The sequence below is a fragment of the Otolemur garnettii genome, unplaced genomic scaffold (assembly GCF_000181295.1).
Source record: "Otolemur garnettii isolate 467f Iridium unplaced genomic scaffold, OtoGar3 scaffold00087, whole genome shotgun sequence".
In the NCBI taxonomy this organism is placed as follows: Eukaryota; Metazoa; Chordata; class Mammalia; order Primates; family Galagidae; genus Otolemur; species Otolemur garnettii.
In genome coordinates, this window is record NW_003852482.1 from 6,554,922 (window position 1) to 6,574,130 (window position 19,209).

The following is a 19,209-nucleotide window of genomic DNA, read 5'->3' on the forward strand; positions in this document are numbered from 1 at the left end:
CAGCCGTGGGGCTGAGGGCAGTGGATTCAAAGGGAAAGAGAACAGGTGCACTTGGGGAGCAGCTTTCAGCCAGCAAGGAACTCAAGGTGACCTCCTCCCCACTCTCAGCAACACGACAAGAGTCAGGCTGTTGGCAAACTAGTTCCTGGGGACAGGAAGGACCTGAAAAAGCAGGCAAGGTGCCTACAAAATGACCCCTGAGCACTCAGGCCCAGGGGCTGAGTTCCCTCCAGGTGGCCCTGCACTGTTCTGTAGAACCCAGTGCTGGGCCCCCAGCTCTGCAGGGAGCCAGAAGCCACTGCATCCTCATCCACATCCAAACAGAGGCTCAGGAAAGGGAAGTGTTACAGACCAAAGCAATCGGCCAAGGATTCTAAAATTGTAAACACTGATTTATTTAAAAAATACTACAGAGGAAAAATTTGGATTCAAAAACACAAGGAGTCATATACAGAAACAAAATGTACTGGACCCAGAAAAAAAATGGAGGGACCCCATAGGCATTCCAGAAGGGAGGAGAGTGGAAAACTATTTACATGTCATTTATAAAAGAGCAAGTCTATAAAAGAGTGTAATACCAAGGTATAAATGTAAAATATAGTGGCACATCATGTTAACAAAGAGCCCAGTACCTCGTGGAAACAGGCAGTCAGGGATACTGGGTGGTCAGTTTGCTTTGTCTGCAAGGCCGCTGTTGGTGTCAGCACCTCCCTCAGGCTGCATAACACAGCCATTTGGGGGGCAAAGAGGTGATTTGCTGTGAGAACCGCATAATAAAACGATCCAGAGGAAACCTTTTCTACTAGAAAAACAAAACAAGTTTTAGGTGATCAGTGTAAAAACAGGGCCTGTGAGGTTACAGGTCTGAGAGGCCCAGGGAGTGCGAAGGTGGTTTACCCTGGGCCCAAGTGAGGTCCCTCCTCCTCGAGTTAGCTGCTCTAGGCCAAAGTCCAGGACACCTGAGGTCCCCAAAGGTCAAGGTCTCTGTCCCTCAGCTTGGGTCCTGAGCAACCCGGAGGAAAAGACACCAGGGCTTGCTCTTTGAAAATACTTTGTGGGGCTTCATCTGTGGTTTTCTTAACACTCCCTGATGGCCCCACAGAGACATGAAGCCAAGTGTTGCTCATGGTAATTAAATAAAAGACATTTCCCCAATTCAAGAGCACAGCTAACACTGGTCAGGCTTTTGGTGCCAACAGTCCTCTTCTGCCTCCAGCCTGTCTGCTGGTGCCCTGTGGCAGCTCCTTTTCGTATCCAAATGGCTTTGCAGAGGGTAGAGCTTTGAAATGCTTCAAGAACTCCAGAAAATTGGAGACTGTCTTATCACAGAGAAAAGGGCCAGGGAGGGAAGGTAATGGGTCACCAGGATGTGAGAAAGGAAGTCTTAACCTGGGTCACCAGATCTGCCTAGGCCCAGTCCAGGGCTAGCCTGGCACCAGCTGTTTACCCAGCCAGCCACTGCCTCCCTGCCCAGGCCTGTTCTGCTGGGGGGTCAGCAGTAACAATGACCTGCCACCCTTAAGACTTAAGCTTTTTCGCCAGGACCTGGCAGAGCATGTCAAAAACAGTAAGGATGGGGTCCAGGGACTCGGACAGGACAGATGATAGCTTCCAGCTGTCCAGGACACAAAGGCTGGTTGGTATTAGCACCCTGTTTCCCACCCGAATCAAGAGCTGTCCTGTACACAAGGGAAGGTAAGTGTGCCCAGCCCTGTGGAGCAGAGGAGGGCAGAGGGACCAGCTGGAAGCACTGGCCATGCATACCCCTCCTATAATGTGGTTCTTGAAACATATCTTCAAAGCAGGAGGTAAAGGAGCGGGGAGTATGGGGGAGGGACAAGGCCATGGACTTGGTTCAGGCTTCTGTTTGGGGCAAGGGGGACAAATGAAAGAAGGCACCACCAGAGGAGGGTCTCCAGAGAGAAAAATGAAAAGGGCACTCCTTAGTGACTGTTCCCACCTGAGCTGGAAAGCTCAGTCTGAAGCACTTGGTGGGAACCAGCCTGATGGGCCAGGGTATACCCACTGCAGTCCACAGAGCAGGGACTCCACAGATAAAACACGAGGACAAAGGTGGCTCAGGGAGCCCAGGCTAGGGAGGGCAGTGTAGGGAGACAGCTGGGGCACACATAGGTAGTAGGGCTGGACTCCACGGGGGCCCTTGACTGTGCCTGGTGCAGAGCTCCTGGCCCAAGGTGCTGGCTCACTGGTCCCCTGTCAACCACTGTCACGGGCATGACGGGCCCCCCTTGTGCTGCAGGCAGCTCCGGCTTCTTGACTGCTGGCATCTGCTACCTCTGCACGATGTCACTGATCTCCTTTACAGAACTGAGGAGCTTGCTGAAGTCCTGAGTGGCTGCTGGGCCACTGCCTGCCGTCGCGGGGCAGATCTGAAGTTCCCGGAGGTTGTTCTCCAGTTTGTTGATGGCCTCTCGGAAGGCAAACTTGTTCCTCATCTGCTGGATGGAATCCACGTAGCTCACGCAGAATGTGTAGAGGTTTTTGCCGGCTTCTAGCACCGCACTATGGCTGGCCATCTGCTCAGAGTTCCTAGAGATGGCGAGGCACAGGGCCTCAGTGCTGTCCAGAACCACACCCTTGGTGATGGTGCCACTGGCAATCCGTTCCGGAGGCTGTCGAGTTTTCCGAAGAGACACGCGGGTTGATATGAGAGGGATGAAGGCGGTAGAAGATGGCTGGTCCCCAGCCAAGGCTGAAGATGCTGATGGCAACGTGGAGGAAGTAGGGGCTGGGCTGGTGGGGGTCCCCAATGGCTTGGTGGACGACTGTGGCTTTGGTATGGACGGGAGCACAGGCTTTTTGAGGCCCTCTCCTAACTGGCTGGGTTTGGTGGCATCACTGTTCACAGAATCAACAGCCAGATTCATGGATCTTGTTTTTGTGCTGGTGCCTAGCTCCCCGGCTGCCTCCTGGCTTGGGCTCTGTGAGGGCTTCCCAGCCTTCCCTGCAGAGCCTGGAGGGGGTGGGGGGGCAGGTTTGAACTTGGACAGTTTCCCCCTGTCTCTCCCAGGAGACTCCGAGGAGTGCTTGTGCCTCCGTGCTTTGGACTCCTCTGCCGGGGCCTTGCTGGTGCCTGCGGGTATGGCTGAGCCTGCTCTGCTAGTGGGGGGCACGGGCTCAGCTGCAACTGGGGTTCCTAAGACGCTCCCCTTCCCCACATCTTCCTTGTGGGAGATGCCTGAGGAAGGAGCCACCATGACCTGCCGACGGAGGAGTTTTGGAGTCAGACTGGGGGGACTGGAGCCCGGGCTAGACTCCATGGTGTCTTTGAAGACCTCATCAGCAGCTTCCTCGTTCTTTTTCACCAGCCTGGGCGGGGGAGTCACAGTGCCCCTGGTCACCTGGTCAGGCCTGTTCTCACTAGCCCGCTTCCGAGGCAGAGCTGGCTTTTCACTTTTGTGCCCTCCAAACGTGGATGAGTCAAACTGTCTTCCAGTGGACTGCAAGTCCCGAGGCAGTGTGACCGACCTCCACTCTGTGTCCTTGGCTCCATGGGGCACGCAAGAGGCAGAGCAGGACCGCAGGAAGCGCTTGCTGGAGCTGCTGCTGCCCTCCTCCTCGCCAGCAGTGAGGCGGCTGCTAGTCAGCGTGCTTGACTTTTTCCACAGGTGGGGAGACCGGAAGCCTGTGGCTCCTGATTCCCGGAGGGCTCCATTGGGGACACCAGCTCCATTGCTGGGCTTTGGGGACTTGGCTGGCTCTGCTGCATCTAAGGGGGTGGAAGTTAGTGCCCCATTGCTGATTTCCCGGCACTCTTCCTCGCCAGCCCCCCTGCGCTCTGCCGGGCCATCCATCTCACGGAAGGAGCTGCTGCGTTTGGGAGGGGTTGGGGCTGTTTTCTTCTTCTTCTTGATCAAGGCGCTAAATAAGTTTGTCTTCTTGTCTTTGGGGAGAAGACGCTCATCTTCGTTCAGGCCACCATCCGGGGGACCTCGCTCTTTTCGAGGGAGCAGTGGAGATACAGCAGGTTCGTGGTCCAGAGGATCTGAAACACATTGGGAAGAGGTGAACCCAGACCAAAGGCACTGCTAGCGTGGGGCTGGGCACCCGACACGCTCTAGAGGACCAGGTGGGATTTGGGCTGATGGGCCTGCATCTGATAACCAGATCTGCTGGCCACTTTCCACAAGGCCTAGTCAAGTGACTTCTCTGCTCATTGCCAGCTTTCTCACTTAGAAAGGACTGCAGTGTTGTGAGAGAGTAAATGGTATGATGAATGCGGAACACGTGTCCCAGCTTCCACTCAACGTCATTGTTGCTGCTAGTTTTACCATTAGGAAAGGCTTAGGGCTCTCCTTGAAGAAGAGGAACAAAGAGCTGGACTGCTCTGGGCTCTCCGTCCCAGCCCTGGCTTACTATGAGGCAGCGAGGTTCCTCCAACATCTCTCTCTGGGGACAGGGCCAAGCAAAGGGTCAAACCTGTGGCTCTCACACTAGCTGCCAGTCAGAGTACCTACAAGGTGTGATTTGGAGGGAAGGAGCTGCACACCACAGTGAGGAAGGCACAATGGGACATCATGTGTGGGAAACATGCTTGGACAATTTCTAAATGGACACTCTTTAAATATGAAATCTAGTTCATAAAAAAATCTTTCTGTGGGCAGCACCTGTGGCTCAAAGGAGTAGGGTGCTGGCCCCATATGCCAGAGTTGGCAGGTTCAAACCCAGCCCCGGCCAAAAACTGCAAAAAAAAAAACAAAAAAAACTTTCTGATGTTGCCAGGCTCCTGTGAATGACAGAATTCTCCCTTATAGCTCAGAGGCAGCATGATCTGGCAGAATCCAGGCAGCAAGTGGGACATCTGTTCAAAGAGCAGCAAAGACTTCCCCAAATTTCAATCCAGGGGAAGAAGACTGACAAGCAACATTTTATGGATTATACATAGCTCTGTCTCAGAGCTGAGCAACTGACACCCTCGGCTCACCGTGAGATTGCATATCAAATGCCCCTCAGAAGAGGACTCACTGGTATAAATGGACATGGATGCTTATCATTGGCTATGACGTGCACAGAGCTCCCATGGTGGCCTCCTCCCACTACTCAGCTACCCGGCATAATAAAAACCAACATAAGGATAACAGGTCAAAGATTCCGGAGATTCCACATGCCATAACCTCCAAAGTGGGCCAACAAGATGCTTGAACAGGTTTTTAAAGAACTATAATTTAGATTTCTTATGTAAACATTTTAAGTGTGTATTTTGGGCATATTTTGTAATACACATACTATATTCCTACAGTAGTGTGTGTGTATATATATACACATAAATACTTTAAATACTATACACACCTAGGCTCATTTTAAAAAATATGGGTTATGATTAAAAAAATCTGAGGTCTAGAGATTCTGCTCTGAGTAGACATCCCACCACAAATCTCCATCACAACCTGGCTTTGGACCAGGCTCTGGCCTGTAATCCCAGCACTTCAGGAGGCTGAGATGGGAGGATTGCCTGAGGTCAGGAATTTGAGACCAGCCTGAGCATGAACAAGACCCAGTCTCTACAACAAATAGAAAACTAGCTGGGCATGCTGAGGGGCACTTGCAGTCCCAGGCTGAAGCAGAAGCATCTCTTGAGCCCCAGAGTTTGAGGCTGCTATGAGTTATGATGACATCACTGCACTCTAGACAGGGCAACAGAGAGGGACCCTAGCTCAAAAAAAATAAAAACAACCAAGGCTGGCTTTGTCTAGTCCCTTCCCTCAGAGTCCAGCCCACTGTCAGCACAGCCTGGAAGCCTTGATAACCCAGACATGTGGCCACCCTTGCGCTTTCATTCACATGATCTGTAGCAGAATGCAGGCTGCTGCGGGTGACTAACACAGGACAGAGCCTGGTGTGTAGGAAGACTAGATTAATGTTGCTAATACCATTTTCATTTATTTATTTATTTATTTATTTATTGAGATAGAGCCTCAAGCTGTTGCCCTGGGTAGAGGGCCAATGCCTGGGCTCAAGCGAGTCTCCTGCCTCCGCCTCCCAAGTAGCTGGGACCATGGGCGCCTGCCACAACGCCCAGCTGTTTTTTTTTTTTCTTTTGGTTGCAGCTGTCATTGTTGTTTTGGCGGGCCTGGGCTGGATTTGAACCCGCCACCTTAGGTGTATGTGGCTGGTGCCTTAGCCACTTGAGCCACAGGTGCCGAGCCGCTAATACCATTTTTGATATTATTTTGAGACCCCTCCTGAACTGACCCCATCGCCCTCACTCACCTAGGGAAGAGCACCAGAAAGGCATTCCTCCCAGAAACCATGAGGACACCAGCTCTGCGCACAGGTGTCTCCTGGTTCCACTTAGCTCCAGTGAGCTTTTCATGTCGGTGCTTTCATAGCAAGCTGCTTGTCACTCGGTTCGCGGCTTACCGTTGTCATATCTGCCCCAAGAGCGCAGCACAAATGCTGCAAGCAACAGGGAGTGCAGGCATGCTGCCCATCTCCCTGAACTGACTGCTGCAGCCAACAGCCCAGTGACGCACAGAGGGAGGGGGCGGGGACTGTGGGGAGAGCCTTCCTCTGTCTGCAGCGCTGCTGAGGAAGGATATGGTGTGCGGACCCAGCTTACAGCTTCCCATTTGTCTCTGTGGGCCCCAGGCTGTTGACCCTCCCTGGACCACCAGGAGAAAGAAGAGTGATGGGGTTTGGGTGAGGTGGGGGTGGGGACATACCACTCTCTCCCTGGACCTTGCAATGAGGAGCCTCAGGCATGTCGGTGGCATCTTTGGGCTCAGCAGCTCTCCTGGAGGTCCTGGTCTTGGTGGGCAGCTCTGGGGCCTGAAGCAAGGTGCTGGTGGCCCCTCGGACACCTTGTTTCCCCAGCTCCTTTTCCACTTCTGAGAATCACACACACATACAAACACAAACCCATCACCATCAGTACCAAGGTCAGCTTAGTGTGATGGTTCTTTCTCTTTCTCGGGTAACAGCGGCCATCTATACAAGGCCAAAGAAAAGGGACAGATGCTGGAGAAGCAGCACTTAGTACTTCTCAGAAATCGCTGCAGGGCTGCAGAAGGCAATCAGCACCTCTGCCCCACTTTCTGGTCTCAGTGCTTTGCTGGCCTGTGTGCACTTTCACCAGGAAATAAACTGAAGGACCCAGGTTGGAGTCCCACCTGCATGGCCACCCCCCTTGTAGGCACCCTGGGGAGGGACTTTACCATCTGAGATACTGGACTCCTGGAACATTGTTTCAAAGGCTTGGTGGATTTCAGCAAAGGAGGGTCGGTCAGAGGGGTTCCACTGCCAACCTGAACAGAGGAGACCGAGGTCAGACCATCCATGAGACCTTGCTACCAATGTGAAGCTAGCAGTTCTCAAGGAAAAGTCTGGAAATTAAAGAAGCATACTAATCCTGCTAACCAGCTTTTGCTGTGACAAGTTAAAATGAACGCCATTGTGTCCTATTAATAGACATAACAATTTGAAAAGACAGTAGGCTTGGTGCCCATAGCACATGGTTAACAGCACCAGCCACATACACCAAGGCTGACAGGTTCAAACCCAGCCAAGGCCAGATAAACAACAACGACAACTATGACCAAAAAACAGCCAGATACTGTGGTGGGCACCTGTAGTCTCAGCTACTTGGGAGGCCGAGGCAAGAGAATCACTTAAGCTCAAGAGTTGGAGGTTGCTGTGAGCTGTGATGCCATGGCACTCTACCCAGGGCAACAGCTTGAGACTATCTCTAAATAAATAAATAAATAAATAAATAAATAAAGATAATAGCTACTGGCAGGAATGTAGACTGTACACCCCGCCAGCAGGGGTGGGAAACGTGTAGCCTTGGGGCCACATGGTCTTCTGGATCCTTGAGTGCTATCATGTGACTGAATCCAAATCTTATAGAACAAATCCTTTTAATAAATTGGTTGAGGTGCCATATTTAGGGATCTGGAGGGCCACATGTGTCCCTGAGGCTGTAGGTTCCCCACTCAGAGACACCCTGACAGCAAGAACTCCACTTATAGGCTTGGTGCCCGTAGCTCAGTGGTTACAGCACTGGCCACATACACTGGGGATGGCAGGTTCGAATCTGGCCCAGGCCTGCTAAACAACAGTAACAAGTACAACAGCAACAACATCCAAAAAATAGCTGGGCATTGTGGTGGGCGCCTGTAGTCCCAGCCTCTTGGGAGGCTGAGGCAAGAGAATCGCCTAAGCCCAAGAGTTGGAGGTTGCTGTGAATTGTGACGCCATGGAGCTCTGTCCAGGGCAACATAGACTCTGTCTTGAAAAAATAAATAAATGAGTAAGAACTGCATGTACAAATATGTATCTTCCTCAGCCCCAGTCTAGCAGGTACAGCAAATTACTAACCCAAGAAGCTCTCCACTCTCATTCTTGACTTTTTGAAGCCTGAAATCCTCACCAGTAAAGAGACGCTAATGAAAACAAGACCAGACTGCAGACTATACAGACTGACGAAGCCCTGAGCCGGGTAGCAGATGTGGCCCTCTCATGCCCTTCTCACCTGGGTATTAACTGGTACAGCATTTGGGGAAAACAATTTGGTAACATTTATCAAAATTTAAAACCCACACAGTCCTCTGAACCAATGGTCCAACTTTTAGAAATACTAGCATAAGCACCCAGAGAGGCATCTGTTTGAGGGTGTCCGTTCCTGCCTTATTTATAACAGCAAAAATGCAAACAGATTATAAAACAACCAAATGCTCATCAGAAAGAGGACTGCAAAGAATGAATGCATTAAATCATTTAACAGAATGCTAGGCAACTGCAGGAAGGTAGAAGGTGGGGAGAAGAGTGAGAGATCTGAATACATGGGTACAGAAAGGCAAGCCTGTTACCCTGCCGAGTGGGAAAACACAGAGGCAACGATTGTGTAAACATCTTACAAAACACATGATAAAGAATCACATAAACACACAGTATAAATAGGCATAAGTAAAGAATATAAAACCAATAGGCTAAACATTACCCTAAGCGGTTAGTGATTATAGCAGAATGTCGGAAGGCAGGGCCCTGGAACCTGTATTTATTAATACAAAACCCAGGTTTAGAAGCCATTTACCCCATTTTTGCTTAAAAACAAAACCAAAAACAACTGACATATATGCTACCTGTAAATAAAGGAATATAGAACCACTGAAAAAAGTCTGGAAGCAACTAATAAAACTGTTGTATTAGTTGCTTCCAAGGAACTAGGACAGAGCAAATGGAAAGACATTAAGTTTCTACTTCGTCCACCCCTGCATTGCTGGGACTCCTCACGGTGCCCTGTGCATCTCAGGGCAGGCTGGGGAGGCTCACATGCTCGCATGAGTTCATAGACCTTCTCTGGACAGCCTTCTGGGCGCTCCATGCGGTAATCTTTCTCCAGCAGCTCATAAACCTGGGATAGGTCAATTCCTGGGTATGGTGACATGCCATAGGTAGCAATTTCCCAAAGCAATACTCCAAATGCTAAAAGAAAAAAGAAAAAGGTGGCTCAAAATGTGCAGGATATAACTTCGTTGTAACTGAAATCGGTTACCTGTCTGGTAGGCACCAGAAATCACGCCCTCAGAAGCACCCTCGGCACTGCCATTTTACCAGGCTCTTAGTTACCAACAGTATAAGACAAAACAGGACAGAATGACATTTTCAGTTTACTCTCTAAACAGGCTAAAACAATCCAGAAAAGGACTGTATTATCAGACCCTTGGGGGGCTTTCAGGTAATCATCTTGCTGATACGTTGTGGAAGGAACCTAGGGCTAAAACTGAGGTGACCACAGTCCACTCATAGCTTGGTGACAACCAGATACTGGCCACCACTCGTTTTCAGGTGTACAAGATTATCTCCAAGGCTCCTTCCAACTCTAAAAAGCTCATAAAAATCTTATGAGGTCTTTGAAATCCCAGATTATGGCCTTGAAACGTCATTTCTCATTAAAGGAACCAGAACTCCTCAAAGAACCAGTTGGGGATAGAGAATGAACCTGGAGTATCTTGTGATTTCAGACAGCATGGATGTCACGGAAAACCACAAGGGCAAGGCCAAAAGGCCTAGGAGCTAAAGTTTCTACTGCCCACAGGTGAGACAATCTGGGTATCAACAAGAAAAACAACTTCAGTGGATTAAAACATACCAAATATATTTAAATCTGAGAGTTCATAATAATACCACAAAAGACAAGCAAAAACAAACCCCCCCCCTAATTTGTCTCCATTGAAGAGTATTATCTCTCTCTCTCTTTTATTTATTTATTTATTTATTTTTTGCAGTTTTTGGCCGGGGCTAGGTTTGAACCCACCACCTCTGGCATATGGGGCTGGTGCCTTACTCCTTTGAGCCACAGGCGCCACCCAAGAGTATTATCTCTTTTGACTGCAGAGAGCTCAGAAACGAACTGTGTCTACAGGCATCATTTGCACCAAAGGAATATCTAGTTTGAATGCTTACAGGTATTGTTCAGATTCAAAATGTTAAGAAACCAAACAGTTATTTCAAAAACTGGTAAATAAAGGTAGAGAAGCAGAGAATTTATCCTGCTTTTTCTACATGAATAAGCCCACTATGCAATCAAACATAAGAAGGGCAGTTTCCTCTATCCACTGATAAACCAGGAACGAAAGAATTAGAGAAGTTCCATCTGGCAACCTCTAGTGAACTATGAGATCTAGGCCCTGGATATTAATAACTGCTAAAAAAAAAAAATCACGAAAAAGAAAACCAAGCATTGTGTATCCACTGACGGAAGAGCACGCTCCTCTGACACACACTTACTAAGACGGAGAGGACTCAAACCTGACTGTGATCAAACTACCTGGACCAACTACCCACTTCCTAGAAATACTGAAGCCGAGGAACATCCTAAGTCACACTGTGGACACAGTGAGCAAAACTCAGATGTGGGAAACCATAAGGGACAGACCATGAAGTTTCTTCAGGAAACAGACAGCACAGGAATAGAGACATGGAGAAAGAGCTTGCAGATGAGAAGACACTGGAGGGACAGAGTGACTGGCACACTGGTGGCCATACTGGGGCCTCAGTTCAAACACTGTAAAAACAAAAGAGAGTGTGATTTTCAGAGTTAACTGAAAATTTGATGCTGGATATCTGAAAATATCAGAAGTAACTGCCAATGTGGGGGGTAACAACATCACTATGCTAATAAAAAAGTGGTCTTTAAGAGACTTATACTGAAATAGTTTCCCAAACTATTATGCAAAATAATATGATGTCTGGGAATTGCTTCAAAGTAGTTATGGATGGGGCCTAGGTGGGGCCCAGAGGAAGCATGTGTGGTATGAGGAGACGTCACCAAAGCAGGCCCACGAGCTTGGGTGGGAGTGTTGTTACAGGACACTGTCCTCAGCACAGGCTTACAATTTGTCATAATAAAAAGTTCCTTAAAAAAATCAGACTTCTATAGTATATCCTGCACAGGGAAAGGTTCTAGGTACCTATAGGGTCTGCCAGCTGCCTGAGCAAATCCAAAACCCAAGCAGCAAACTTAGAATAAAGACATAATAATGGCAAATTAAAAAAAAAATTATCCTGGATTATTGAGGAGGAAAAATTTCACTTTTACTTCATTTTGAAAAGAAAGTGTGAGAAAGGATTTTAAAATGAGAGCGGAAGAAATAAAATAAGAAGGAGAATTAAGTAATGAAGAGAAGAGAAAAGGAAGAGCATGAAAGACACAGTAAAAAGCCAGGAGAAAAGCAAAGAAGCCTCTTGCCGTAGGCTGGGGCCCCGTGCAGCAGCAGTGCCCTTACCCCAGACATCAGACTTGATGGAGAACTTGTTGTAGGCCAGGCTTTCAGGCGCCGTCCATTTGATCGGGAACTTGGCTCCGGCGTGGGCTGTGTAAGTGTCCCCTGTCATTAGCCTGCTCAGACCAAAATCAGCCACTTTCACCAAGTGGTTCTCACCTACCAGGCAGTTTCGGGCAGCAAGATCTCTAAGAAAGGAAAAAATTCAGCCATGAGAGCTCCTGGCCAACTTACAAACCTATTGCTGCTGAGCAAAGTCACGACACTCTTGACCATGGGAGGATCGTCCCCTGGGAACTTATGTAACATCCTGCTGGGAAGTGGTACACTGTGTGTGCCCAGCATGGGGACCAGCTACAGAGGCTGGCACTGGGATCAGGCTCGCAGTGCGTGACCCAGAGCAAGTTAATTAGCTTGGGTCTCAGTTACCTCATCCGTAAAATGAAGATGATAGTAACAGTGTCTGCCTCTTCGGGTTGTTGTGAGAGGTAATGAATTAATATGCAAAGTGCTCAGATCCGGGCATTGAGAAGAGCAAGTGTGCAGTCTCTGCTCCTCTGTGCCAGGGAGAAGGGTAAACACTTAGCCCAGTCCTCAGTCACAAGAAGCTTGTATCACAGTGAATCTCTGCTTGACCTATCCAGACTTGACAGGAAAAAATAAAATAAAGCCCATGGCATTCTTTTTACCTAAATTCTGTTTCCCACTCTTCTCTTTCTTCCTAATGCTTACCCAAGTGTATCCTAAAAACTCTCTCCTGTATAATCTTCCTCCTCTCACCTCTTGATCCTCCCAGGGAGGTAGGAGTCTAATCTTTGCTTCATGAATGTTAACCATAAAATCACTAGAGGGGAGGGATGAGAAGAGGCAGCAGCTTGAGGTGATGGCTGCATGAGACAGCCCGATCATCAGCAATGAGAGAGAAATTAAATACACAAGAGTCGTGACTGACAGGATTTTGGTAAAGCATTTTAAGTTTGCCTGAATGAAGAAGGAACAGGCCTAGCCAGGCAAGGCAAACGAGAAGTCAAGCAAACTCAATTTGCAGCACCAGAGGGTTCACCTTCCTGACTGCCGAAGCATCCGGATCAGGCTATTGTGGCGCACAGGAAATCTGTCTTGCACAGAGCCACCGGCAGATCACTCATGCTACTCTTCCTCCACGCTACGAAATCTCATGTAGAGGTTTCATGCTTGAGTTAATTGGGTAGGAAAGGTCACAATGGTGGCGTGGAGAACATCTTGTACAAAAGCCCATCAGGCTCTGTCCTGCATAGGCCGTTGCTGTGCTAGGAAGCCATTTCCACTAGCAAAGAATGCGAAGACCAAGATAATTATGGCACACTTGAAGGTCAAAACTCTCCTGGGTTTAAAACAGCAAAGACATTTAATTTAGGCCTACATATATACAATTCTGACAATCATGGAAACATCCCTGAACCAGATGACAGCAAGTGAATTAGAGAATGAAATGATAATAAAGGAGGAAAAAAAAATCCCACACACTTAAAAACAAAACTGTGCAGCGGCCGTTACCACGAGTTTGTGTGAAATCAGTGCTGACTGCGCCCAGGAAGAGGTCATTACCGAGGAACACCAGCCTTGCAGGAACAATGAGCGCTTTATTTCGGAGGGAGCTGTGATTACTGGAAAGAACGCCATCTATGAACCTCAATTAATATTCCACTTAGCCCAAAATGGTTCAAAAATGAAATATTTTTTACCCTGAGGATTAACTGCTCTGTTAGTCCAGGGCTGAGGCCTGGCTGAATTTAGTCTAGGAGGTATACCTGAAGCTGGCTGTGTCAGGGACCTAGTGGCTGCCTTTGTTCCAAGGTCTAATGTACTGCCAGCACTAGAGGTAGCAGCTAAGCCTGAGACCTTGCAGGACGGGCTTTTGGTAACCAACAGGCTGCCTCGCCAGGTCCCTACCTGTGGATGAAGTTCTTCTTCTCCAGGTACTCCATAGCTGACGAGATCTGAGTTGCCATGTACAGCAGCACCACCGCGTTCACCTCCTGCCGATTACACTCTCTCAGATAGTCCAGCAGGTTCCCATAGGTCATGAACTCGGTGATTATATAGAATGGGGGCTCCCGTGTGCAGACCCCTGCCAACAAGACACTGAGGACTTCAGCACTCAGCTCTACTCCTGAGTGAACAAACATCTCCCTAAAGAAAAAGCCTTCTGAGCTGGACTCTGATGTGCCCTGAAGTCCTGGGCCCAACTTCTCCCACAGTTCCAAGTGCCTGTGCCTTGAGATTGCGCTCCTAGGGCAGGGAGACAGTCATGCTTTTTTCTTCCTCTCAAGCCAATGAACTTGAATTTACATGGGGAGAGGCTGCCAAGAGTTCAGAAACCAAGACCAGGCCCCACACCAAGTGACCTCAGCCATTGTGTGTTTACCCCCAAATTGCTATGTCTGACGGTTATATGTCTGTCTACCTACAGAATCACTTCAGTGGAAAAAACTCTTGAAATTCTTAAGTTTCAGAAGCCAATTCCAGATTTGTATAATCACATATTTCCTCTCTGTCTCTCAGCTCCCCATCCCACAGAGTACTCCTTTACTAGCAGCTAAATGTCAGAAAAGCACAGATGTCCCAATCGGAAGCTGGGATGCAGGGAGCTGTCTGTCCCCCTTGCTTAGCACCTGTGTCCCCGATGGTACACACCCACTCACCGAGCAGCTGCACTAAGTTTGGGTGCTTGATCTCTTTCATCACTGCAGCTTCCTTCAAGAACTCTTCTACCTCCATGGTGTCTTCCTGTGGAAGAAAAAAATCAGCAGGGAAATAATTTAAGTGGGAAAGTATGACTCAAACGGTTAATACAAACTGGAGCTTCAAGAACCCGTCCTGGGCCACCTTTTGTGATAGCCACACTGCTGCAAATCGGTTCTATGACAGCTGATCCTGACTCTAATGGCACAAACAGTTTTCCTTTCCTCTTTGGTACCAAACTTCTAAGCTCTCACCCAGGGCCACGGGTCAAAGTTGGCCTTTGCACGCTGATGCTCACCTCTGAGCGGACCATATTTGCGGCTTCCCTGCCTCTGGAGTTTGGGGGTGGGGGCGGGGATATGCATAGAGGCAAACATGACAAGCAGGGGCGACTCCCCTAAGGAACATCTGGTTTCCAAGGAGCCCTAACAGCAGAAGGAGATCATCACTCCAAGAATCTGAAATGTACCAGATTTAAGGGAAGGGATGCTGGTAACAGACAGAGATGGTGCATTACCAAGGAAGAATGATGCTTCAAAACATGGCAGCATCAGAGGATGCCGAACTGCTTCAGCTCATGGTGTCATGCGGCTCTTAATGAAGCAATTACTACTATCTGTCAGGTCAATTACTCAGATTCTACAATAACCCTCCCCAGTAGCCCCTGGTCGCAATGTTCACAAGTACCATGGGCACCCAACGCATCTAACAAGTCCGCGGTGTGTGCATGCTGAGGGCCTGGCACAAGGGGAATCTTACTTCCACGTTGCTCATGTGTTTGTGGTCCAGGGTCAAGTCTGAGCTGGGGCCCTGGCTTCTGCTGGTAATACTCTTTATGACTTAAGAGTCACTGTCTTCTGAACTCACCAGCAAAACAAGAAGCAGGTGAGTATTAAGCAATATGGCCTCTTCTACTGTGAGAATCTGGCTAGAAAGCCCACAAAAGGAAGCGAGACAGTGTGGAGCTGGAGTGTGCCCGAGAGAAAGGGTGCACAGTAAGCCATCAGTGAATGCCATGAAAATTAGGCTCCCCGCAAAGGAGGCTGTCTCAGCCTTCTGTGAAACATGGAACCTTATACATTGCTCCTGCCCCTTTGGGAGATAAGGCACCAGAGTGTCCTTCAGGCACTACTCACCATGGCTGTACCAATTTCTCCCCCCATCATGGGGAGACTTCCAGAGGACAGGTCAACCTTTATTTAGAGCCTGCTTGCTTTGGTCCATCCTGCTATGAGCAAAGCAGAACCAGCGAGGCTTAGCATAGGCCCATCACATCACTCGGGCTCACAGAGACCGAAACTTAGAAACAATTTATCGCTCTTTAAAACTGGTGAGCTGTACTTAATGCCAGTTCACCACGCCAAGCTACATGAAGGGGGAACCGACCCCACTGCCGCCCATTGGCCGTTTCATTCTTTCGAGCCCTTTCTGCTCAACGCGCTCAACAGACCATGCTTTTGGTGTGGAGTGCTCTGATTTCCCAGAGTGACACACTAATGTCAGAGAGAACACCTGCCAAAATCGGGGCTTTTGATGCTAAACATGTTCAGGACTAAGGCATTAGGAATCTTGCTTGGCCAACAATATGTTCAAAAAGTAGCTCTCAAATAAAGCTTTCTAGACAGGTGGAGTTTTTCTTTTTAAAAGCATCACATAATACACTGTGCACAGTGAAATAACTTCGGAAATATCATTTGCTTTTATAGCCACTGACCCTTTTCTAAAAGACCCATGTTATGGATCTTGAGAGGCACAAATATGCAAAGGGAACAACATGGCTCTCCGAGGCACCCTCTTCTCATCTCTCTCTCTCACACACACACACACAAAGTATAAATAATCCTGTTTTTCTTGCAGAAAAATCAGTGCGAATTTGTCTCCCCCTGCTGGAATCGCACCTAGTTCAATTTATAATTTAAACTATTAACAGAAACCTACATTTGTAGTTATACTAAACTAGAAATTTTCCTGATGCAATTCTGTGACATTCTTTTACTTTTATTTAAAAATCACCTATCATTTGTTTGAAAAGAATTCATTTATATAGTGAAACAAAAGCTGTGAATTTCTAGCCTTGTCTCTTCTGGGCCTCTTAAGGAGAGACACAGGCCAACCAGTCTTTCTGCACAGGACTGACTGACCCAGCCCTGATGCTACACCAACCGAGCTCTGCTGCTGTGTGACCACACTAAGTTACTTACCCTCTCTGAACCTGTTTTCACAACTGCACCACCAAAGGAATAGCAGTGTCCACCTCACTCACACAGAGTGCCAAGAGCAGGGCCTGGGAGGCAGGCAGCACCCCACAGCAGCCTCACTGTCACCACTGTGGAGATAGTTGGCCTCTACTCCTGAGGAGTAAACTAAACATACTGCTTGTGTGAAGGAGAGGCTGGTTCTATAATGGATACCATGCTCAGACTCCTCACGGGTACGTTCTAATCAGCTTCTCCCTTTGTGCTCACCCCCAAGTGTAGGTATTCTACAGCATGAAAAAGAGCGCCGTTTCAGAAGTGGCCAGGCCTTTTGGAAGTTTCTGTGCAGCCTTTAGATTCTGTGAGCCTCCCTCTCAGCAGGGATCACTGATCCCAAGTATGACTCTTATTAGGTAAGTTTCCACGTCTGTTTCTGATTTTTAATCACTGCCAGGTGAACGAGGTTACAAGCACAGTGATGTGCCATTCTTCACCTGTCAGATGGACCAGGAGAAACATGACAAAAAACAAGATGGAGATGGCACGAAGCATCTGGGCCAGACTGAGGAAGGCAGATCAGATACCAGATGTGGGGCTTCAAGCTCAGGTGAGAAGCCCAAGAAAAACCACCTCACAGGGGAACCCCTGGGACTCTCGTGCCCACTAGCATGACTGCACCCAGCTCCACGGCTGCAGGAGAACCCACTGCAAGGAATGATTATGGCCTCTCTTGGTGCCACTGCACACACAGCCACCAAGCGCTAATGCCATGCAACCCTTCCTTCGCCGCTTGTTCCTGGAGCTCCCCAACAAAACTGATTTCTTAGGAGAAAAGAATAAAACCAAAAGATATTGTGCAGGGTGGAGCAAACAGGCGCTTTCTCAACACCATCCATGGAGTGCACACTGGTATGAGTTCCTTGGAAGGCATGAGCTCCTGTGGATAGTCAAAACCACAAATGCACAAGGGCCCCAATGCAATTGCTCCGAGGAGCTGACCCATCAGGAAAGTTTCACATATGTGTAAATGAGGATAATCCCTACAGCGCTGTCTGCATTTTAGAATAGCAAAATGCTGCAAGTGATACAGAAGCCTGCTGAGAATGGGTACACGTTAAAATATATCCACACAGAAACGAGATGAGAAGCGACCGCCAAGACACCTCACATGGACAACAGAAGGGGCAGAGCAGCGTCCACAGTATGCTTCCACGTGCTTAAAGAAAGACTCATACACACGTGGACTCAGGAAAGAGAAACTGTGGGTGGGAGGTGCCACGTGCACATACTGTCTATTTGATAGGCAGGTGCTGTTTGCTGTTTTTTACTGTTTTAATAGTAAACCTGTCCTCTAGCTCATGGGTCAATCTGAATGCCACAACTAGATCAACAGTAGTTTTTTCTAAATTCTATTATTTAGAGAACAGTTTCATAGAAAAAAAAACAACAAACTTTTGGAATACAGCTCATTTTAAAATTGAGCATCTTAGCTGGGAGCAGTGGTACATGCCTGTAGTCCCAGCTACTTGGGAGGCAGGCGGATCACTTGAGCCTAGGAGTTCAAGTCCAGCCTGGGCAACACAGTGAGACCTCTGACGCAAAAAAAAAAAAAAAAATTGGTTGGTTCTCTTAAACACTTTCTTGCTATCTTTAACATACACAGCAAGCACCTAGGTACAGAAAAGCTTATGTCCTGCCAGATACTGTCAAAGTTCAAAGGAGCAGTTCCCTACGGTGGGCCTGTGCTGTAATCCCAGCTTCCCATCCACAGGGGTCTGCCTAGGGCCCCCCTTTTTCCATGTTCTCCCCAGGCCTTCCTTCTGCTCCAGAAGTGACCATTGAGGTGACTATTATTAGAAGCAAGGCCTTGCCCCCATGCTTGAAGGACTTTGGCTCTGCCTTCACAGGGGCCAGCAAAGGTAGTGGGCTCGACAGGAACTAAGACACCCACAGGTATGCTGAGGGAATGAAGCTCTGGCTAGCGAGGCAGGTGTTTCTCAAGGGGTATTGAAGAGAAGGTAGATTTCAGCCACAACCTGTGAGGGAAGTAAATGTGAAAGACGGGAAAAGGTGATTTTCTTTTTAAAGGTATAACTGTGGTTTACACTTACTTTTTGTAGTGTTTGAGGAATAAGAATCTGAGTTACAATTGAAAAAAAAAAAGAATCCAGCTGGCTCGGCATCTGTAGCTCAGCAGCTGGGGCGCCAGCCACATACACCAGAGCTGGTGGATTTCAACCCGGCCTAGGCCTACCAAACGACAATGACAATTCAAACCAAAAAATAGCCAGGCGTTGTGGTGGGCACCTGTAGTCCCAGCTACTTAGGAGGCTGAGGCAAGAGAATCGCTTAAGCCCAAGATCTTGAGGTTGCTGTGAGCTGTGACGCCCAGGGTGACATAGTGAGACTCTGTCTCAAAAAACAAAAAACAGTCAAGCTGGCTCGGCGCCCATAGCTCAGACAGCTAAGGCGCCAGCCATATACACCTAAGGTGGCGGGTTCGAATCCCCAGCCCGGACCCGCCAAACAACAATGACGGCTGCAAC

The 19,209-nt window shown here is 48.5% G+C and overlaps 1 protein-coding gene across 2 annotated transcripts in view; it reads right to left on the reverse strand.

Annotated features, from left to right (window-relative positions):
* Positions 1 to 371: 371 nt before the first annotated feature.
* Positions 372 to 19,209, reverse strand: part of ABL1 (ABL proto-oncogene 1, non-receptor tyrosine kinase) — a 152,884-nt gene continuing 134,046 nt past the window's right edge. For both annotated transcript variants that reach the window (XM_003794895.3, XM_023516113.1), the window contains exons 5-11: positions 14,429 to 14,513; positions 13,677 to 13,854; positions 11,748 to 11,932; positions 9,292 to 9,444; positions 7,176 to 7,265; positions 6,684 to 6,848; positions 372 to 4,006 (exon numbers count right to left, since the gene is read on the reverse strand). In XM_003794895.3, the coding sequence (XP_003794943.1) occupies positions 2,292 to 4,006; positions 6,684 to 6,848; positions 7,176 to 7,265; positions 9,292 to 9,444; positions 11,748 to 11,932; positions 13,677 to 13,854; positions 14,429 to 14,513 (2,571 nt within the window). In that variant the 3' untranslated portion in view covers positions 372 to 2,291. The remainder of the gene's footprint in view (positions 4,007 to 6,683; positions 6,849 to 7,175; positions 7,266 to 9,291; positions 9,445 to 11,747; positions 11,933 to 13,676; positions 13,855 to 14,428; positions 14,514 to 19,209) is intronic.